Source organism: Pelophylax lessonae (assembly GCF_965119305.1).
Source record: "Pelophylax lessonae genome assembly, chromosome: 12".
In the NCBI taxonomy this organism is placed as follows: domain Eukaryota; kingdom Metazoa; phylum Chordata; class Amphibia; order Anura; family Ranidae; genus Pelophylax; species Pelophylax lessonae.
In genome coordinates this window covers 127,690,035-127,709,136 of record NC_138779.1, presented here as the reverse complement: position 1 = coordinate 127,709,136, position 19,102 = coordinate 127,690,035, and the positions used below count along the sequence as shown (strand labels likewise).

The window sequence follows — 19,102 nt, the reverse complement described above, 5'->3', positions numbered from 1 at the left end:
TGAACATTTAACAGCCATAGTTTATATTAAAAACAAACGCAGGCCAGAAACTGGGTAGATTTCATGACTCTGCAGATAAAGTGCTTATAATTCTACAGTCCACAATGGTGCACTTTTTGAAATATAAATAAGAAGTAAAACTGTATTTATAGGAAAGGGATGTAGAATAAATTCAGGTTTCTAACATCCAGAGTCATTATCTGTATAATGGAGGATTCCACACCGTACCTGGAGCACATTTGTTAGGTGTGAAGGGAAATGAAGACCGCTCTGTAAGTCTGTTGTGGTAAAGGGCAGAAAATGCCTGAGTTTTCAGTTTGTGCAAGATTTTACCAATGTCCCCTTAATGACCTGGCCACAATGACTGTAGGTTTTTTCTCCAGGGAGTTTTCTGTAAACTTGTCATTGTGACAGGAATCTGTAGTCCTTCTGCATCCCAGTTCTCTCCATATCTGCTGATTCAGAACCAGTACTGCCCCCTTGGTTTAGCACCAGACATGCAGAGGTTTCATCCAATGCAGCACCTTGCTTCTCACGCTCTTTCATCAGTTGTTCTGTCAGTTCCACACTTTCATATCTCACCAACTGCAAGCGCAAAAACCCATCATCGTGCTCTTTATACCTGTGAGGGAAAAAAAAAAAAACAAACAGTTGTAGATTTTGGCTTCTGCCTATATGAATATACACATCGCCAAAACATTATGACCACTGATAGGTAAAGTGAATAACTGATTATCTCTTTACAATTGCATGAAAGTGGGTGGGATATATTAGGCAGCAAGTGTCCCTAAAGTTGATGCAAAAAATAAAAATGCGCAAGTGTAAGGATTTGAGTGACTTTGGGATGGGCCAAATTGTAATGACTAGACGACTGGGTCAGAGTGACTCCAAAACTGCAGTTCTTGTGGAATGCTCCTGGTTTGCACTAGCCAGGACCAACCAAAAGTGGTCCATGCAGGGAAAACCAGCAACAGGGTCATGGGCGGGCAAGGCTCATTTATGCATGTGGGGAGCGAAGGCTGGTCTGTGTAGTCAGATCCAATAGAAAAGCTACTGTAGCTTAAAATTGTTGAACAGGTTCATGCTGGTTCCAAAACACACAGCGCATAGCAGGTTGTTGTGTATGGGGCTGCGTATCTGCAGACCAGTCAGGGTGCCCATGCTGACCCGTGTCCACAACCAAAAGTGCCTGCAATGGGCATGTGACCATCAGAACTGGACCACGGAGCAATGGAAGAAGGTGGCCTGGCCTGGTCTGATGAATTCAAGAATGGTTTAAGGAACACAAGACTGAGTTTGAGGTGATGACTTGGCCTCTAAATTCTCCAGATGTCAATCCAATCGAGAATCTGCTGGAAAACCAGTCCTATCCATGGAGGCCCCACCTTGCAACTTACAGGACTTAAAAGTGATTGTAAAGTTTAGATTGTTTTTTAATTAAAATAACAAACATGTTATACTCACCTGCTCTGTGCAATGGTTTTACACAGAGCAGCCCTGAACCTCCTGTTCTCAAGTCCCCCACCAGTGCTCCTAGCGCCTTCTCTTTGTGCCCCCATAGCAAGCTGCTTGCTATGGGGGCACATGTGTGTGCTTGCTCCCGAGCTGTTGTCTATGGAGCCATGCTCTATAGACACACACATCGTGACTTGACCTCACGCCTGAGCCCTCCACAGCATTTTAGTGACCGCAGGGGGAGCCAATGCTGCCAAAGTCCCTGTAAGAAGAGGAAGAGAGGGGGAGAAGACTGCAACCGTCCACAACGCTGATAAGGGGGGAGGGGTGAAAAATAGTTACTTGGGTACTATAGTTGGTTATGGCTGGTGTGTGGGTGTGTACACACACACACACACATACATATATATGCACATTTCCTATATTTATCCCTTAAAGATTACAAAACAAGTACAGAAATACATTCAGCTCTTAAGGCCTCATGCACACTGGGTGTTTTTACAGCGGTTTCTAGGGGGATCTGGAGTTTTTTTTTTCCTGCGTCTAAACTCACCTGCATGCCTATGTGTCCATGCACACAGAATTTAGCACCATTTAGTGGCAGGAGAGTTTAGAGGCAGAAAAAACCCCACTGTCAACGCATGTTTACTTCTGTCCAAACTCTGCTGTTCCTGGATGCACTAACGCCATGTGTGTTTAGTGCTTGAGCGATAAATTATTTATTCTAGACAATGAGCTAATGGCCAAGTGCTTCATGCCTATAAATGCACCTAAACACTTGTAAAAGCTTTAGACACTTTTACAAGCATCAGATGTTTTTTTTCCTGCAAAAAAAAAAGCTGCTGTCAGGAGGAAGGCATCTAAGAGAGTTTAAAAAACCATCCTGTCTGCATGAGGCCTTAATGCTGGTATAGACCAGCAACACACACAGCTTTTAGATGGACTGAGGAGTGTTTGCTAATAGCAAAGTATTCTATAGTTCAAGATAACACCTAGGAAGGCTCTTGGGGATAACATAGGAAGTGTGCAGAGGACACAGAACAGTTTTGAATTGGTGACAAGACTATCATCATTATTATTAGGTTTGTTCCCCCCCCCTTATAAAGCAGATACAGTTGGGCAAAAAAGTATTTAGTCAGCCACCAATTGTTCAAGTGTTCTCCCACCTAAAAAGATGAGAAAGAGGCCTGTAATTTTCATCATAGGTACACTTCAACTATGAGAGACAGAAGGGGGAAATAATCCATGAAATCACATTGTAGGATTTCTAATTAATTAATTGGTAAATTCCTTGGTAAAATAAGTATTTGGTCACCTACAAACAAGCAAGATTTCTGTCTCTGACAGACCTGTAACTTCTTCTTTAAGAGGCTCCTCTATCCTCCACTCGGCACCTGTTTGAAATTATCAGTATAAAAGACACCAGTCCACAACCTCAAACATTCACACACTCCACTATCTTTTTTAGCCCGTAGCGTGTGCAACACACTCAAAAGACTCCACCCGGTGCATAAAAAAGTGCACACACACAAAGTGAGAACACAAAAAAGCACAGGGTGTGCGACAACGTATGGTCTTCCCTCCGAAGAGGTAGGACCCGAAACCTCGATCCCCCGGGGCGCAAGACTCCTGACAGGGATATAAGGTACTAATGGTCTGTCTGGCCGAAACCAGACCGACCCCGTTCTTCAGGGGGACTGCCGAAACAGCCCCCACCGAGTACTAAGTGGGGCTCCCCCGAAGGGAGGCCCCATGAGAGAGGGCGAACTAAGCCAAAAGGCCATATCCACCCCCTCCCAAGACTCAAGGCTGGGCCCGAGGACCCACACACTCCAGTCGTGCAAAAAAGAAAACAAAGGTGACAGTGCAGGTGACGGACTCCAAAGAAAAAGACAGACAAACAGAAAGGTGGGGAAGGGGAGTGGGGAAAGTGCTTTGGTGCCATGTGAAGAACCAAGGCAGGCCTTCCAGCCGGAATAAAAAATTCCTCTGGTGCAAGCCAAAAGGCCTGTCCCAAGAGGCAGGTGTGAAAAAGGTGTGCATAGTGCAGTGACCAAGGTGCCGAAAAAACTCACAGCGAGCTGCCCCTCACCAGTGAGAAATTAAGGCACCCCTGGGCTGCCACCCCAGGGGCACTTACACTACGGGCTTTTTCAATCTCAGCCCCCGGCCAGACCGAGTGTAGCCTATCCCCACCAGCAGACATCAGAACCTGGACAGCTTAGAGAGAGCTTACCTACAACTGGGGACAGGCCCGTCACCAAGCCAGATCAAAACCCAGGAGAGAAAGCCCTCCCCTCGCCATCCTGTTCCTCAGCCCATTACATCCAGGAGCAGTTCCACCGGGCTCACCCTCCAGACCAGCTTTCCTGCTCCCTTCAAACTGGTTAGGACAGTTCAACCCATTCAAATCAGAAGGCGGCGGGCCCCACATGCTTTCCCAGATGACCTACTCCCCATACCTCAGTACTCAGAGCGCTCCGGGTTTCGGTCATACTGGTACTAGCTAAGGCCCATACCAACCGATAAGAACAGATACTACACTTGATCTTAGCCAAAAGGCCAAGACCAAAGAGGCGTCGAAGGACACCAGAAACAAAATTGTAGACCTGCACCAGGATGGGAAGACTGAATCTGCAATAGGCAAGCAGCTTGGTGTGAAAAAATGGTCTGGTGCGCTAAATAAAAATGGATTATCCTAGTGTACAAACACAATAAATTCAAACAAAGTGATCACGTGTATACAAGTGAATACGTACGTGACAAATCCCAAAGTTCATCTGATTCAAATGAATATTCCAAAATAAATGGAATAAACGTGATATTAATTCAAAATAAGTCCATATGACTGGTGCATACGAATCTTCAAAATATATGTGGTTAAACGTGATGTTCTTCAAAAAATAAAGTCTATTAAACCACATGGCTGGTGTATAAATCCCACCACCTTCCAAGTTATGTTCTTACCAGACGGATATGATTAAGTGCAAATAACTCCTCTCCAGTGGCCTCCTATGCTGTGACAGTGATATGGGTGCTTCACTGCACACGGGTGAAACATGTATTCAAACAAGCCTCTTATCAGATGGAAACAGGTATTAAGCATGGATAGATGTATATTAGGAGCTGCGCCAGACATATATTAAACAAACAATCTATCACAGTAATACAGTCCATGAACAATCTAATGGAGTAGAACTGCAGGTAGAAAGAAAGGACCCGATCCAATCAGCCAATCACCAGAGAATAGTGAGAGAGATGAAGTACACCCTGTGCCGACACCCGTAGCCTCTTACCTTTTGACCCTCCTGTCACAGAGTGGTCAAACAGGCATAAGAGCAAACAACGCTCGGCGTAAATGATGGTTCCTAGTCACATTCCTTAACAGGGACAGAGAACTTCACAATTCACAGATGTACAATGCCTTCGCAGGACCCCACAGAAGTGTCTTTCACATGCAGGCTCAGAAAAAAGACAGAGGGGCAACCAATCGTGAAGTACATCAAGGCACATAAATTAGAAAGTAATGCACTTACATAGTGGACATCATATAACAGCATCAATGGATAAAACCACGGTATGTAGCGTGCTCAGCTCCGATACGTCTGCCTATCGGACATATCGGAGCTGAGCACGCTCCATACCGCGGTTTTATCCATTGATGCTGTTATATGTTGTTTTATTTTGGAATATTCATTTGAATCAGATGAACTTTGGGATTTGTCACATTCATATTCACTTGTATACACGTGATCACTTTGTTTGAATTTATTGTGTTTGTACACTAAGATAATCCATTTTTATTTAGCGCACCAGACCATTTTTTCACATAATTTTTGTCAAATCAGTTTATTGGATCTTTGGTAGCAGCTTTATTTTATTTAATCAGCGCACCTTTTATTTTCAAGCAGCTTGGTGTGAAGAAATCAACTGTGGGAGCAATTATTAGAGAATGGAAGACATACAAGACCACTGATAATCTCCACGCAAGATCTCACCCGGTGGGGTCAAAATTATCACAAGAACGGTGAGCAAAAATCCCAGAACCACACGGGGGGGGGGGGGGGGAACCTAGTGAATGACCTGCAGAGAGCTGGGACCAAAGTAACAAAGGCAACCATCAGTAACACACTACACCGCCAGGGACTCAAATCCCGCAGTGCCAGACGTGTCCCCCTGCTTAAGCCAGTACATGTCTGGGCCCGTCTGAAGTTTGCTAGAGAGCATTTGGATGATCCAGAAGAGGATTGGGAGTCATATGGTCAGATGAAACCAAAGTAGAACTTTTTGGTGAAAACTTAACTCGTCGGGTTTGGAGGAGAAAGAATGCCGAGTTGCATCCAAAGAACACCATACCTACTGTGAAGCATGGGGGTGGAAACATCATGCTTTGGGGCTGTTTGTCTGCAAAGGGACCAGGACGACTGATCCGTGCAAAGGAAAGCATGAATGGGGCCATGTATCGTGAGATTTTGAGTGAAAACCTCTTTCCATCAGCAAGGGCATTGAAGATGAAACTTGGCTGAGTCTTTCAGCATGACAATGATACCAAACACACCACCGGGCAACGAAGGAGTGGCTTTGTAAGAAGCATTTCAAAGTCCTGGAGTGGCCTAGCCAGTCTCCAGATCTCAACACCATAGAAAACCTTTGAAAGGGAGTTGAAAGTCTGTGTTGCCCAGCGACAGCCCCAAAACATCACTGCTCGAGAGGAGATCTGCATGGATGAATAGGCCAAAATACCAGCAACAGTGTGTGAAAACCTTGTGAAGACTTACAGAAAACATTTGACCTCTGTCATTGCCAACAAAGGGTATATAACAAAGTATTGAGATGAACGTCTGTGCAGGAAAACCTCAGACCAAACAGGAATAAACATAACCACCAATCACGTTTAACTTCCGTAAAACTAAGAGGGGTATATGCCAATGCCAGGAGCCTAGCTAATAAAATGGATGAGTTGGAAATGTTAGTACATGGGGATGACATAGACCTTGTGGGAATAAAGGAGACTTTGTTTGACCCCTCACATGACTGGCTGGCCAATATCCAAGGGTATTCGGTGTACCGGAAGGGCAGGGTAGGAAAAAGAGGGGGAGGGGTATGTCTCTATGTCAAGAACAATGTAAAGGTGATAGAGAGGAGTGACATTACGGAAGGGATGAGCATGGATTTAGAATCTGTGTGGGTAACTCCATAGGGAAGGAGAAAAGGGAAAAGTAATTGTGGGGGTTTGCTATAGGCCACCTAAACAAGGGGAGGAGGTAGAGCTGGAATTTTTAGCACTACTGGGTAAAGTGGCAAAACTGGGATCAGTCATCATATTGGGGGACTTCAATTATCCCGACATTGACTGGGAACAGGGGACTACACACGGCCCGTCTATTCACGGAAACCTTACAGGATAATTTCATGTCACAGTTGGTGGACTCTCCGACTAGAGAAAACGCAGTCCTGGATCTATTGATCACTAATGACCCAGACATAATCTCGGAGGTAGAAGTCCAGGACTACCTGGGCTCTAGCGATCACAGGATGATCACATTTAGTGTAAATAACAATATAACAAAGCAAGTGGGGAACATAAGAACCCTTAACTTCAGAAGGGCAAACTTTCCAAAACTGTACTCATTGATGGAAAGGATAAACTGGGACCAAACCTTGGGATCACTGACCACAGGGGAAAAATGGGAATGCTTTAGGAACATATTAAGCAAATGCATCTTGCAGTGCATTCCTATGGGAAATAAATTTAGAAGAGACAAAGCCAAACCTGGCTGGCTAAACCGTAGCGTTAAAAAACTTATTAGGGGAAAAAAATTGGCCTTCAAGAAATATAAATCAGAGGGCACAGTATCGGCTTTCGAGTAATACAAGGAGGCAAATAAGAAAAGTAAATACTAAATCAAGATGGCTAAAATCAACTTTGAGAGACAAATAGCGGAGGATAGTAAAAAAAAAACCCAAAGAAATTCTTTAAATATATCAACAGCAAAAAAACTAGGGCTGAGCATATTGCGCACATAATTAACGATGATGGGAGGATGGTTACAGAGGACACTGAAAAAGCAACCGTGCTGAATGCTTTTTTCTCGTCAGTCTTTACACAGGAAAAGGAGGGGTACACTGACCATGACTATATGGTTAGTAGTAATACACAGGACTTGCCACTATGGCTAACAGAGGGTGAAATCAGGGAAAGGCTGGATAAACTTAACACAAACAAATCACCAGGCCCGGATGACGTACATCCGAGAGTACTCAAGGAACTCAGTAAGGTTATATCTAGACCACTGTTCCTGATCTTTGCTGACAGTATTAGGACAGGAAATGTACCAGGGGATTGGAGGAAAGCTAACGTGATTCCGATATTCAAAAAGGGGCAGAGGCATATCCCGGGAAATTATAGGCCTGTCAGTTTGACATCGATAGTATGTAAACTTCTGGAGGGGATGATAAGGGACTATATCGTAGAGTTTGCTAAAGACAACAATATCATCAGCAGTAATCAGCACGGGTTTACAAATGGGCGTTCTTGTCAAACCAATCTCCTAACATTCTACGAGAAGGTGAGCTGTGAGCTAGATAGGGGCAGACCAGTAGATGTGGTGTACTTGGATTTCGCTAAGGCGTTTGATACAGTTCCCCACAAGCGCCTAATTTATAAAATAAGGTCTGCAGGTATCGACAGCAGGGTTTGCTCTTGGATACGGAACTGGCTAAAAGGGCGTGCCCAAAGGGTGGTAATAAACAGCGCATACTCAGACTGGTCTGAGGTAGTAATCGGGGTGCCCCAGGGCTCAGTTCTGGGACCAACCTTGTTCAATTTATTCATAAACAGCATTGAGGTCGGGATCAGTAGTTCGTTATCAGTTTTTGCAGATGACACAAAATTGGCCAGGGCAATAACTGCACAGCATGAAGAAGATATCCTACAGGATGACCTGGACAAAATAACGGAATGGGCAACGACTTGGAAATGAGGTTTAATGTGGATAAGTGTAAGGTTTTGCACTTGGGGACTAAAAACATAAAAACACAATACACGTTAGGAGGGGAACCCTTGGGGGAATCAAAAATGGAGAAGGATCTGGGAGTCTTGGTTAATGATAGATTAGGCAACAACAAGCAATTTCAAGCGGCAGCTGCCAAAGCCAGCAGAATATTAGCATGCATAAAGAAAGAGATGTATTCCAGCGTTAAGATTATAATCCTTCCACTTTATAAAACTCTGGTCCAACCGCATCTGGAGTATTCTGTCCAGTTCTGGTCGCCAGTCCTCAGGAGGGATGTGTTGGAGCTGGAGAGAGTCCAGAGAAGGGCAACTAAACTGATTAGGGGATTGGAGGACCTTAATTATGAAGCGCGTCTGCAATCGCTCGATTTATTCTCCCTGGAGAAGAGACGCCTGAGGGGGGACATGATAGCAATTTATAAATATCTCAATGGGGATCTCAGCTTAGAAAAAAAGCTGTTCAGTTGAAGGGATTGCATGAGGACAAGAGGGCATACAATGCGATTAGAGGAGAAGCGTTTTAACCTCAGGCAACGTGGGGGGTTCTTTATTGTTAGGGCTACAAGATTGTGGAATTCTCTACCACAAGAGGTGGTTTCTGCGGGAAGTATGGTGGCTTTCAAAAGACTCTTAGACGTACATCTCAAGGATTAGGACATTCAGGGCTATGTGAGATGATTACAGCCACACACACCTACACAGGTTGAACTGGATGGACTATTGTCTTTATTCAACCTCACCTACTATGTAACTTTTGTTATTGACCAAATACTTATATTCCACCATAATTTGCAAATACATTCTTTAAAAAATCAGACATTGTGATTTTCTGGATTTTTTTTTTTCTAAATTTTGTCTCTCATAGTTGAAGTATACCTATGATGAAAATGACAGGCCTCTCTCATCTTGTTAAGTGGGAAAACTTGCTCAATTGGTGGCTGACTAAATACTTTTTTGCCCAACTGTATATATCAAAATGCTTTCAATTGCATATTTACTAGACTAAAAGGGAACAAATAACACTGGTAGGGTTTTTAGACACATAAAATGTAACTAACTAAACTCTTCCAATTAAAAATTAACCACTTGAACAGCAGGTTTTTGCTAGAAAATTACTTGGAACCCTCAAACATTATAAGATTTTTGTAAGATCGTACCGTAAAATCTTTTTCTCTGATGTCCATCGACAAGACGCAGCCTCATCTTCATGAGCTGTGTGGGTTATGCTGCCACCTGCAGGAGTAGTCTAGGCAGTACGTTAGTACAAAACTTAACTCAGCGCTCTAATAGAATGCGCCTTCACAGGGAAAGGAGGAACCTGACCCTTGATTGAATAAGCCTGAACAACCGTCTGCCTGATCCATCACGAAATGGTAGCAGCGGACGCAGCCAAACCTTTACGAGAACTGTCCGGAAGGACAAAGAGAGAGTCTGACTTCCTGAAGGACTCGTCAGATAAACTCATATAGCCCGAACCACATCCAGAGAGTGCAAGGCAACTTCTTTGGGAGGTTTAGGCTGAGGACATAAGGAAAGAAAAGATGGATTAGGTCAGAGGACCACTTTATCCCTGTGGATCATCAAATAAGGTGAACGACAGGACAGCGCCACCAACTCAGAGACTCTGCGAGCAGAAGTGATAGCCTCTAGGAAGGCAACCTTCTGCGACAAAATAAATCTCCCTAATATTCTCAAAAGGAGGCTTTTGAAGCACGGACAAAACCAGATTAAGATCCCACGGCAGTAAAGGAGATCTCCTGAGGAGGAGCCAGATGACGCACCCCCTGAATGAAAGTGCGAATCGAACAATTAGTAGCCAACAGACGTTGGAAGTAAACAGCCAAGGCCGACACCTGGGCCTTGATAGTGCTCAACGCAAAGCAATGCTCAACCCCTTTTTGTAAAAAAGCCAAAACCCTAGCTATAGAGAACAAGCGAGGGTGCAGCTGCAGCGATTCACACCATGAAATGTACGAGTTCCATGAACGATGATAGATCTTCCTAGAGGTCGACTTCCTGGCCTTCAAAAAAAGGGTAGGAATCACCGATTTAGAGAGACCTCTATCCCTCAAACACCTTGCTTTCAACAGTCAAGCCGTTAAAGCAGGATGAAAGATCGGTCCTTGAGATAGTAGACCTTCCTGCAGAGGAAGACGCCATGGAGGATCCACGATCATTTTTACCAGTTCTGCGTACCAGGACCGCCAAGGCCAGTCTGGTGCCACCAGAATGAATGGAATGCCTTCCATCGCCACCCGGCGAAGATACCCCGGCAAGAGAACGAGCGAAGCGAAGGCATAGATCAGGCGATACTCACCCCAAGAGCCAGCAGAACGTCTGTGGCGTCGGCCAGAGGATCCCAAGACCTGGCCACAAACCTCTGAACATTCCTGTTGAGGCGAGACGCAAACAAATCCACCTCAGGAGTCCCCCACTGGGCACACAGGAGATGAAACACCTCAGAATGCAGGGACCACTCCCCCTGATCCAACACCTGACGATTCTCCACACCCGGAATGTGGACTGCGGAAAGAGCCGGAACATTGTGTTCCGTCCCAACCAGACTCTTGGCCACTTCCTTGGCCGCCAGGGCACTCCTGGTGCCCCCTTAATGATGTAAGCCATGGCCGTGGCATGGTCTCACTGAACACGAAACGGAGAGCAGTGTAGCCGACCCGTCCAGTGAAGCAGGCAGAGCTTGATCGCTCTAAGCACCAGAATTTTGATCGGCAAGAAAGACTTCTGTCATCAAAGTCCCGTGGACACAGAGCTGTCCCAGCACTCCACCCCAGCCTGACAGGCTGGCGTCCGTGGTGACCACCATCCAAAACACCAGCAGGAAGGACTTGCCTTGGCACAGGACAGGTGACTGGAGCCACTAAGAGAGAGCCGACTTTGTGAGATGGCTCAACCGAATCTTCAGGTCCAATGACCGAGGATCTCTTTTCCATTTTGACAGAATCTCTTTCTGCAACTGTCTCGTGTGAGACTGAGCAAACGGGACCGCTTCAAAGGTCGAGACCATCAGACCAGGGCCCTCATGCAAGTCCGCAATGAGGACTGATCGGTCTCCATCAGCACCCGACCGCTCTTTGCAACTTCTGAAGCTTGTCCAAGGGAAGGAAGACCCTCGCCAGAGCAGAGTCGAGGATCATCCCCAGATAAAAGGGACCTGTACGGATGGTGTCAGGGCAGATTTGGTGAAATTGATCATCCACTCTAATTCAGAAGGGTCTGAATGGTGATAGAGACGTTGTCCAGCAGATCCGAATGGGAGACTGCACGCAACAGGAGATCGTCCAGGGAGACCAAAGGGTAACGCCACAAATCGAAAGTGCTCCTCTCCCACCGCAAAGCGAAGGAATCGCAGATGTCCCCGAATATGGGGACATGGAGATACGCATCTTTGAGATCGATGGAAGCCAGAAAATCCCTGATTCAAAGATGCCACCACTGACTGAATGGACTCCATTCAAAACTTCTGCACCTGCACAAGGCGGTTCAGAACCTTGAGGTCCAGGATTGGATGCACCCTGCCCTCCTTTCTGGGCACCGTGAACAGGTTTGAGTAGAAACTTTGAGAGCGTTCCTGCGGAGGAACCGGCACAATCAGCCCGGGGATCTCGCACAGCCTCCCGCAGATCCTTCAAACGCTTCGGAGACAGGTGAAGATTTGACTGAAAGAACCTGTCCCCTGGCCGGGACCAGAATTCGATCTTGTACCCGGAGCAAATGTGTTTGCAAACCTAATCGTCCTGAATAAAGGAAGTTCAGGGTTCCTGAAAGAAACGCAGATGTCCCCCCACCCCTGAGACGGGGGAGGGCACTCCTTCATACTAAAAAAGGACTTGTCTGCAGCACCTGTCTGACCGGCCTTGGACTTCCCTCAAGGCTTCTTAGTTCCTCCAGAAGTTCTGAACGGCTTACCTTTTTCTTGTGCCCCGGAGGCACAAAAAAAATGTTTATGAGCAGAAAAGGAGGGACCCCGCTTAGCAGGAGGCATCTTACCCTTTGAAGATTGAGGAAGAAGAGTACTCTTCCCGCCAGTCAGGCCCTTGATCAACTCATCCAAACAACCGGTCTGCCAGAAAGGGGAGATCAGTTAAGGCTTTCTTAGAAGCTTGGTCAGCCGACCAGCTTTTCAACAAAACCATGCATCTTTAAAAACAATGCCCACAGGCGAAACCCTGGCCACCAGGGGAGCCGCATCCATAGACGCATCACACAGGAACATCAGAGCCTGGATCACCTGGTCCAACAGTTGCAGCTGTTCCAGAGGAACAGTCACGGGGTCCAAAGACTTCTGCAAACCCCTAATCCTTTCCGTCAGCGAGACTAACACAGACAAAAAAAAACAGGTTTCAAAATGGAACCTGCCAACACGTGAAGATGGCGGGAAAGGGATTCTACCCGCCTGTCCACTGGATCCGTAAAAACTGGGGAATCCTCCACAGGCACAACTGGGTAGATTTGTTTAATCTGGAAACAGGATGGTCCACTTTAGGTGGCATTGTCCGTCCAACGGTTGGAGACCTTTCAGCAAAAGGGTACTGGCATTTAAAGCGTTTTGGCACCACTAACAAGTGCTTAACGTGTAACGTGCCGCCATTGGTCATTCACAATATTGTGAAAAGTGTTGGGACAAGGGAAAACCCGTCAGCTTTTGGAGACTTCTGAGAGCCAATAGCCACACGTGTCCCTGCCGGCGTGGACTCATCAGCCAATTTTAAAGTATCCTGTACTGCATCATCAGATGTAGATGCTCATCAAAAGGTAGGACATTTTCAGATTTATACTTGAGTTGCTTTTTAATTTTGAAATCTGGGGGTGTGGATTTGCTGTGTTAATGTCTGTGGATTTTGGGGTGAATGTAAGGGAGTGTGTGTGTTTGCTGTGCTGTGCGTACTGCCTAGACTTGTATAGTAAAACTCAGCGCTTATGGAATATTTGGATAAAAAATATGTGTGTGAATAAATATGTATAAATCTGCAGCCTCCCTGAACTTATAGTCAAAGACTATAAACAAAGTAAAAAAAAGGGGGGGGGGTAGGGAGATGGCGCTGCCTAATGATACGAGATACTACTATTTATATCCTCTGGATGCCACACCACTTTGTGGCCACTTATGCACATGTCACTTTAATGTATTGTATCTCCCTTTTTGTACTGCCCAGACTACTCCTGCAGGTGGCAGCATAACCCACACAGCTCATGAAGATGAGACTGCCTCTGTCGATGGATGATAGAGAAATATATATTTTTTTTAGCAGGGACCCTAGGGATCAAAATGGCTGTCATTGCAATTTCTCTCGTTCATTGACGGACACCGCTCCGGATCTTCTTAACCATTTGGTTATACTGCCTCCTACAGGAGTAGGACAATAGGCATAAAAAAAGTCTGGCTACGCCTATGGGCAGTCCCAGGGGGGTACACTCTCTCTGCTATAGGTACTCATTTTTTTCTGCCTAGTTAGGAGTAAGGACCTAGTTCCTTGCTGGGATCTCTGGTCCTGGCAATTCTTTTTTCTATTAGATAGAATTTTTTTTCTCCTGGATTTTTTCTTGTGAGATCTACAATCAACTGGCCAGCAAGCTCGCGCAGACCTCCTGGCCCGACAGCCTCTCATTTCATTGGAGAGGAGGTTCTGTCTGGAGCGGAGCCCACCTGGTTTCTGGTATGGCAAGTAACTCATTGGCCTGGTGATGCCTGTGGGTCATATCGCACCCCATCCCCCCTCTCCTTTACTGACGCTGGGGCTGTGGGGTGGCCTGGTTTACCACCTGGTGTGATGTCTGCTGTCCCAAGGACCAATCTTCAATCCTGCTTTACAGTCGCTGGCTTCGATAGCTTGGCTATAGAACACCAGGTGCTGATGGATAGAGAGTCGGTGATTCCAATGCTGTTAAATACTAGGGAATCTACTTCTAGGAGGATCTACCATCGTACGTGGAAGACGTACATTGCGTGGTGCAAGTCTCTTGGGGTTCATCCTCACTCTTTTTTCAGTGGCTCGGATCTTGAGCTTTCCTTTAATGGAGGGTTGAGCAGAAACTGGCCTTGAGTACTATCAAGGGTCAGGTGTCAGCCTTAGCGGTCTTCTTTCAATGGTCCTTGGCCACACACTCCTTGGTGCGTACTTTTTTTCAGGGAGTTTGGCACTTGATGCCTCCAGTGCGGTCTCTGTTGCCACTTGGGACCTCAATTTGGTGCTCTCAGTTCTCCAGAAGCCTCCTTTTGAGAATCTTCGGGAGGTTCCCCTGCTTACACTGTCCCAGAAGGTGACCTTTTTGGGGACTTTCACCTCTGCGTGCAGGGTGTCTGAATTGGCGGCATTACCCTGTTGTTCACCTTACTTAGTGGTTTACAGTGATAAGGAGGTTCTTCGCCCCTGTCAGTCGTTCCTTCCTCAGGTTGTCTCTGATTTTCATTTGAATGAAGAAATTGTGCTGCCTTCCCTGTGTCCCAGGCATAAAACATCCGAAGGAAATTGCTTTGCATGCCTTGGACGTGGTCTGGGCGATTAGGCTGTACCTGGTAGCTACGGAGTCTTTTAGGAAATCAGACTCCCTATTTGTGCTTATGCATGGGCCTCGGAAAGGGTTGTCCGCTTCCTCTGCGACCATTTCCAGATGGATCAGACAGACGGTGATTCAGGCCTTTTCCATCAAGGGTCAGGTTTCCCCTTTCCCTGTCAAGGCACAATACTCGGGCGCTCAGTGCCTACGGGGCCTTCCGTCAACAGGCGTCAGTGACGCAGGTTTGCAAGGCGGCCACCTGGTCATTGGCCCACACTTTTACAAAGTTTTATAAAAAGTGGATGTGTTGGCATCTGCGAATGCTTCCTTTGGCTGCAAGGTTTTGCAGGCTGCTGTTTAAGAGGACATGATCCTCTTTGAGGGTGTATTTTTTTTTTCAGGTGAGCTCCAGTTGTTTTGGTTGAGCTCCTGTTTACCTGGCTGGCTATAGTTAGCTTTGGGAATTTCTTTTTTTGCTGTTTCCACCCATCATGTTTAACACTGCTTTGGGACATCCCAATGGTTAAGAAGATCAAGAGCTGTGTCCGTCAATGAACGAAAGAGAAAAAAAAATGGATTTTTGACTTACCGTAAAATCCTTTTTTCTGAAGTTCATTGACAGACGCAGCTCCATATTCTTCATGACTATTGGGTTATGCTGCCCCCTACAGGAGTAGGACACTAGGCAGGAAAAAAAAAAAACAAAAAAAAAAACTTTACCATGCTTATGGGGCAGTCCCTGCAGGCATACACCCACACACTCTGCTATAGCCTTCAGTTTTGTTGCAAGCAGTGTTTAGAAGGAGAAAAAAACCCATCCCACTCATAATTAGCGGGGCGGGTGCTGCGTCTGTCAATGAACTTCAGAGAAAAGGATTGACGGTAAGTAAAAAATCCAGTTTTCTCTATCGTTGACAGACGCAGCTCTATATTCTTCATGACCACTGGGACGTCCCAAAGTATTTACATGAGGGGTGGGAAAAAACGCAGAAAGGAACCGAATTCCCCAAAGGCTAAACTTAGCCCACCAGTGAACATGGAGCTCAACCAGGAAAAACTGGAGCTCATCTAGAAAACGTACACTCTCAAAAGAGAATGTTTTCTCTTTTAAACAACAGCCTGCAAAACTTTGCAGCCAAAAGAAGCATCCGAAGATGCCAACACATCTACTTTGTAGAATTTTGTGAACGTGTGCACAGACAACCAAGTTGCTCCCTTGCAAACTCGCATCACTGACGCCTGATGGCGAAAAGCCCAGGAGGCACTCAGCGCCCTAGTAGAATGCGCTTTCACAGGGAAAGGAGGAACCTGACACTTCAGTGAATAAGCCTGTACCACCATCTGTCTGATCCATCTGGATATGTTTGCATCAGAAGCAGCCAATCTCTTTCAAGGTTTTCCTGAAAGATTCAGTAGCCACCAGGTAAACTCTAATTGCCCGAACCACAGAATGCAAAGCAATTTCCTTCTGATGCTTGGGCCTAGGGCAGAGTGAAGGCAGCATAATGTCTTCATTTAGATGGAAATCATAAACCACTTTAGGAAGAAACGACTGGTTAGGTTGAAGTACCACTTTATCTCTGTGGACCACCAGATAAGGTGAATGGCAGGACAGCGCCGCCAATTCAGATACTCTGCGGGCAGAAGTAATAGCCACCAAAAAGGCAACCTTCTGAGACAGTGTAAGCAGAGGAATCTCCCTAATGTTCTCAAAAGAAGGTTTTTGAAGAACAAACAATATCAAATTAAGATCCCACGGAGGTAACTGGGATCGCCTTGGAGGAGCCATATGGCGAATGCCTTGTATAAAAGTATGAATCAAGGCATGCGTAGCCAAAATTCGTTGGAAAAACACAGCCAAAGCTGACACTTTGCCTTTGATAGTGCCCAAAGCCAACCACTGTTCGTCCCCTTTTTGAAGAAAGGTCAAATTCCTAGCCACTGAAAAAAAAAGGCGAGGATGCACCTTCAGCGAGTCGCACCATGAGATGTACGATTTCCATGTACGATGATAGATCTTCCTAGAAGCAGACTTTCTGGCCTTCAACAGTGTCGAAATCACAGAGTCAGAAAGACCTCTATCCTTCAACACCTGGCTTTCAACAGCCAAGCCGTTAAAGCCAGTGACTGTAAAGCAGGATGGAAGATCGGCCCTTGAGACAGATCTTCCCTGAGAGGAAGTCTCGAATGAGCATCGGCGACCAACCTTACCAGATCTGCGTACCAAGACCGGCAAGGCCAGTCTGGGGCCACCAGAATGACCAAAATCCCTTCCACCTCTATTCTGCACAGAAGCCGCGACAGGAATTTCCACGGAGGGAGCGCATAGATCAGCCGATATTGACCCCAAGGAGCCACCAATGCATCTGTGGCATCCGCCAGAGGATCCCACGACCTGGCTACAAATCTCTGAACCTTCTTGTCGAGTCGAGAAGCTAACAAGTTGACGTTGGGAGCCCCCACCGGACACACAGGAGGTGAAACACCTCTGGGTGCAGGGACCTTTACCCCTGATTCAACACCTGACGACTCAGGTAATCCGCCTGCCAGTTTTCCACACCTGGGATGTGCCCTGCAGAAAGAGCTGTAACAAACTTTTCCACCCATTTCAAGATCTCTGCCATCTCCCTGGCCGCCAAGACACTCTTGGTGCCCCCTTGATGATTGATGTATGCCACGATCGTGGCATTGTCTGACTGAATCCGGACTGTACAACCTAAACGATTTGTCCACTGACTCAGGCAAAGCTTTATTGCTCTGAGTTCCAAAATACTGATCGGAAGTCAGGACTCTTCTACTGTCCAGAACCCTTGGACACACAGCTTTCCCAGCACTCCTCCCCAACCGGACAGGCTGGCGTCTGTGGTTACCACAGTCCAATACAGTGGGAGGAAGGACTTGCCCTGACGTAGTGCTAACGAGTGAAGCCACCATAGTAGAGAAGTCCTTGTGTTGTAACTCTACCGCATCATAGTGTCCAAAAATTTGACAAGAATCTCCCTTTATAAGGGTCCAGAGTGGAACTGAGCAAACGGAACCGCCTCGAAGGTTGACACCATCAGACCCAAGGCTCGCATGCAAGTCAGCAGAGAAGACAGATTGCTGGATAACAGCAGACGAATCGCCCCCTGCAACTTTTGCAGTTTGTCCAAGGGAAGAAAAACCCTCTCAGAAGCGGAGTCAAGAGTCAGGCCCAGATAATCCAGTTTTAAGGATGGCAGATTTTTTAAATTGATGTTCCAACCAAACTCTTGCAGAGTCCGTACAGTGATTGTCAAGTCGCCCAACAGGACTGAATGTGAGTCTACTCTTAAGAGGAGATTGTCTAGGTACCCCAGTACCATAATCCCCCATTGTCACAGTAATGCCAATACCAGAGATAACACTTTGGTAAAGACCCTGGGGGCGGAGGCGAGACCAAATGGTAACACCACAAATTGATAATGCTCCTCTCCTACAGCAAAGCGAAGAAAACGCTGGGGTCCAGCGTAAATAGGGATTAAGTAGATAAGCGTCCTTGATCTCTTTGGTAGCCAAAAAGTCTCCTTGGTGTAGAGACGCCACTACTGTGCGAATGGACTCCATCCGAAACTTCTGTACCCGCACAAAGCGGTTCAGAGCCTTGAGGTCCAGGATTGGACGTACTTTGCCTTCTTTCCTAAACACAGTGAACAGGTTTGAACAGAACCCCTGAAAGTGTTTCCGAGAAGGAACTGGCACAATCACCCTTTGCGACAGCGGATCTTGTACCGCCTCTCGTAGATCCCATAACCGGTCTGGAGATAGGCATAGATTGGACGGGAAGAACCTGTCCGACGGTCGAGACCGGAATTCGATCTTGTAACCCGATGGGACCAGTTTATAGACCCATTTGTCCTGAATAAAGGAAGTCCATGGTTCCGGAAATAAGCGAAGACGTACCCCCACCCCAGATATGGGTGAGGGCATCCCTTCATGTAGATGAGGATTTGTCGGCAGGTCTGGATTGGTCTGTTCTCGGTTTACCCGACCGGGTCTTCTTGGAGCGTCCAGAAGACCTAAAAAATTCAAGTTAGACTTACCGGTAACTTGTTTTCCAATAGTCTTTCAGGACAGCACCTTAGAGAGATGGCTCCT

General features: G+C 46.3%; 1 protein-coding gene across 1 annotated transcript in view; it reads right to left on the bottom strand.

Annotated features, from left to right (window-relative positions):
• Nucleotides 1-249: 249 nt before the first annotated feature.
• The window catches only part of HINFP (histone H4 transcription factor), a 75,609-nt gene continuing 56,756 nt past the window's right edge, over nt 250-19,102 (bottom strand). Inside the window, exon 9 of the mRNA XM_082274551.1 lies at nt 250-622. Within this exon, the coding sequence (XP_082130677.1) occupies nt 403-622 (220 nt within the window). The 3' untranslated portion in view covers nt 250-402. The remainder of the gene's footprint in view (nt 623-19,102) is intronic.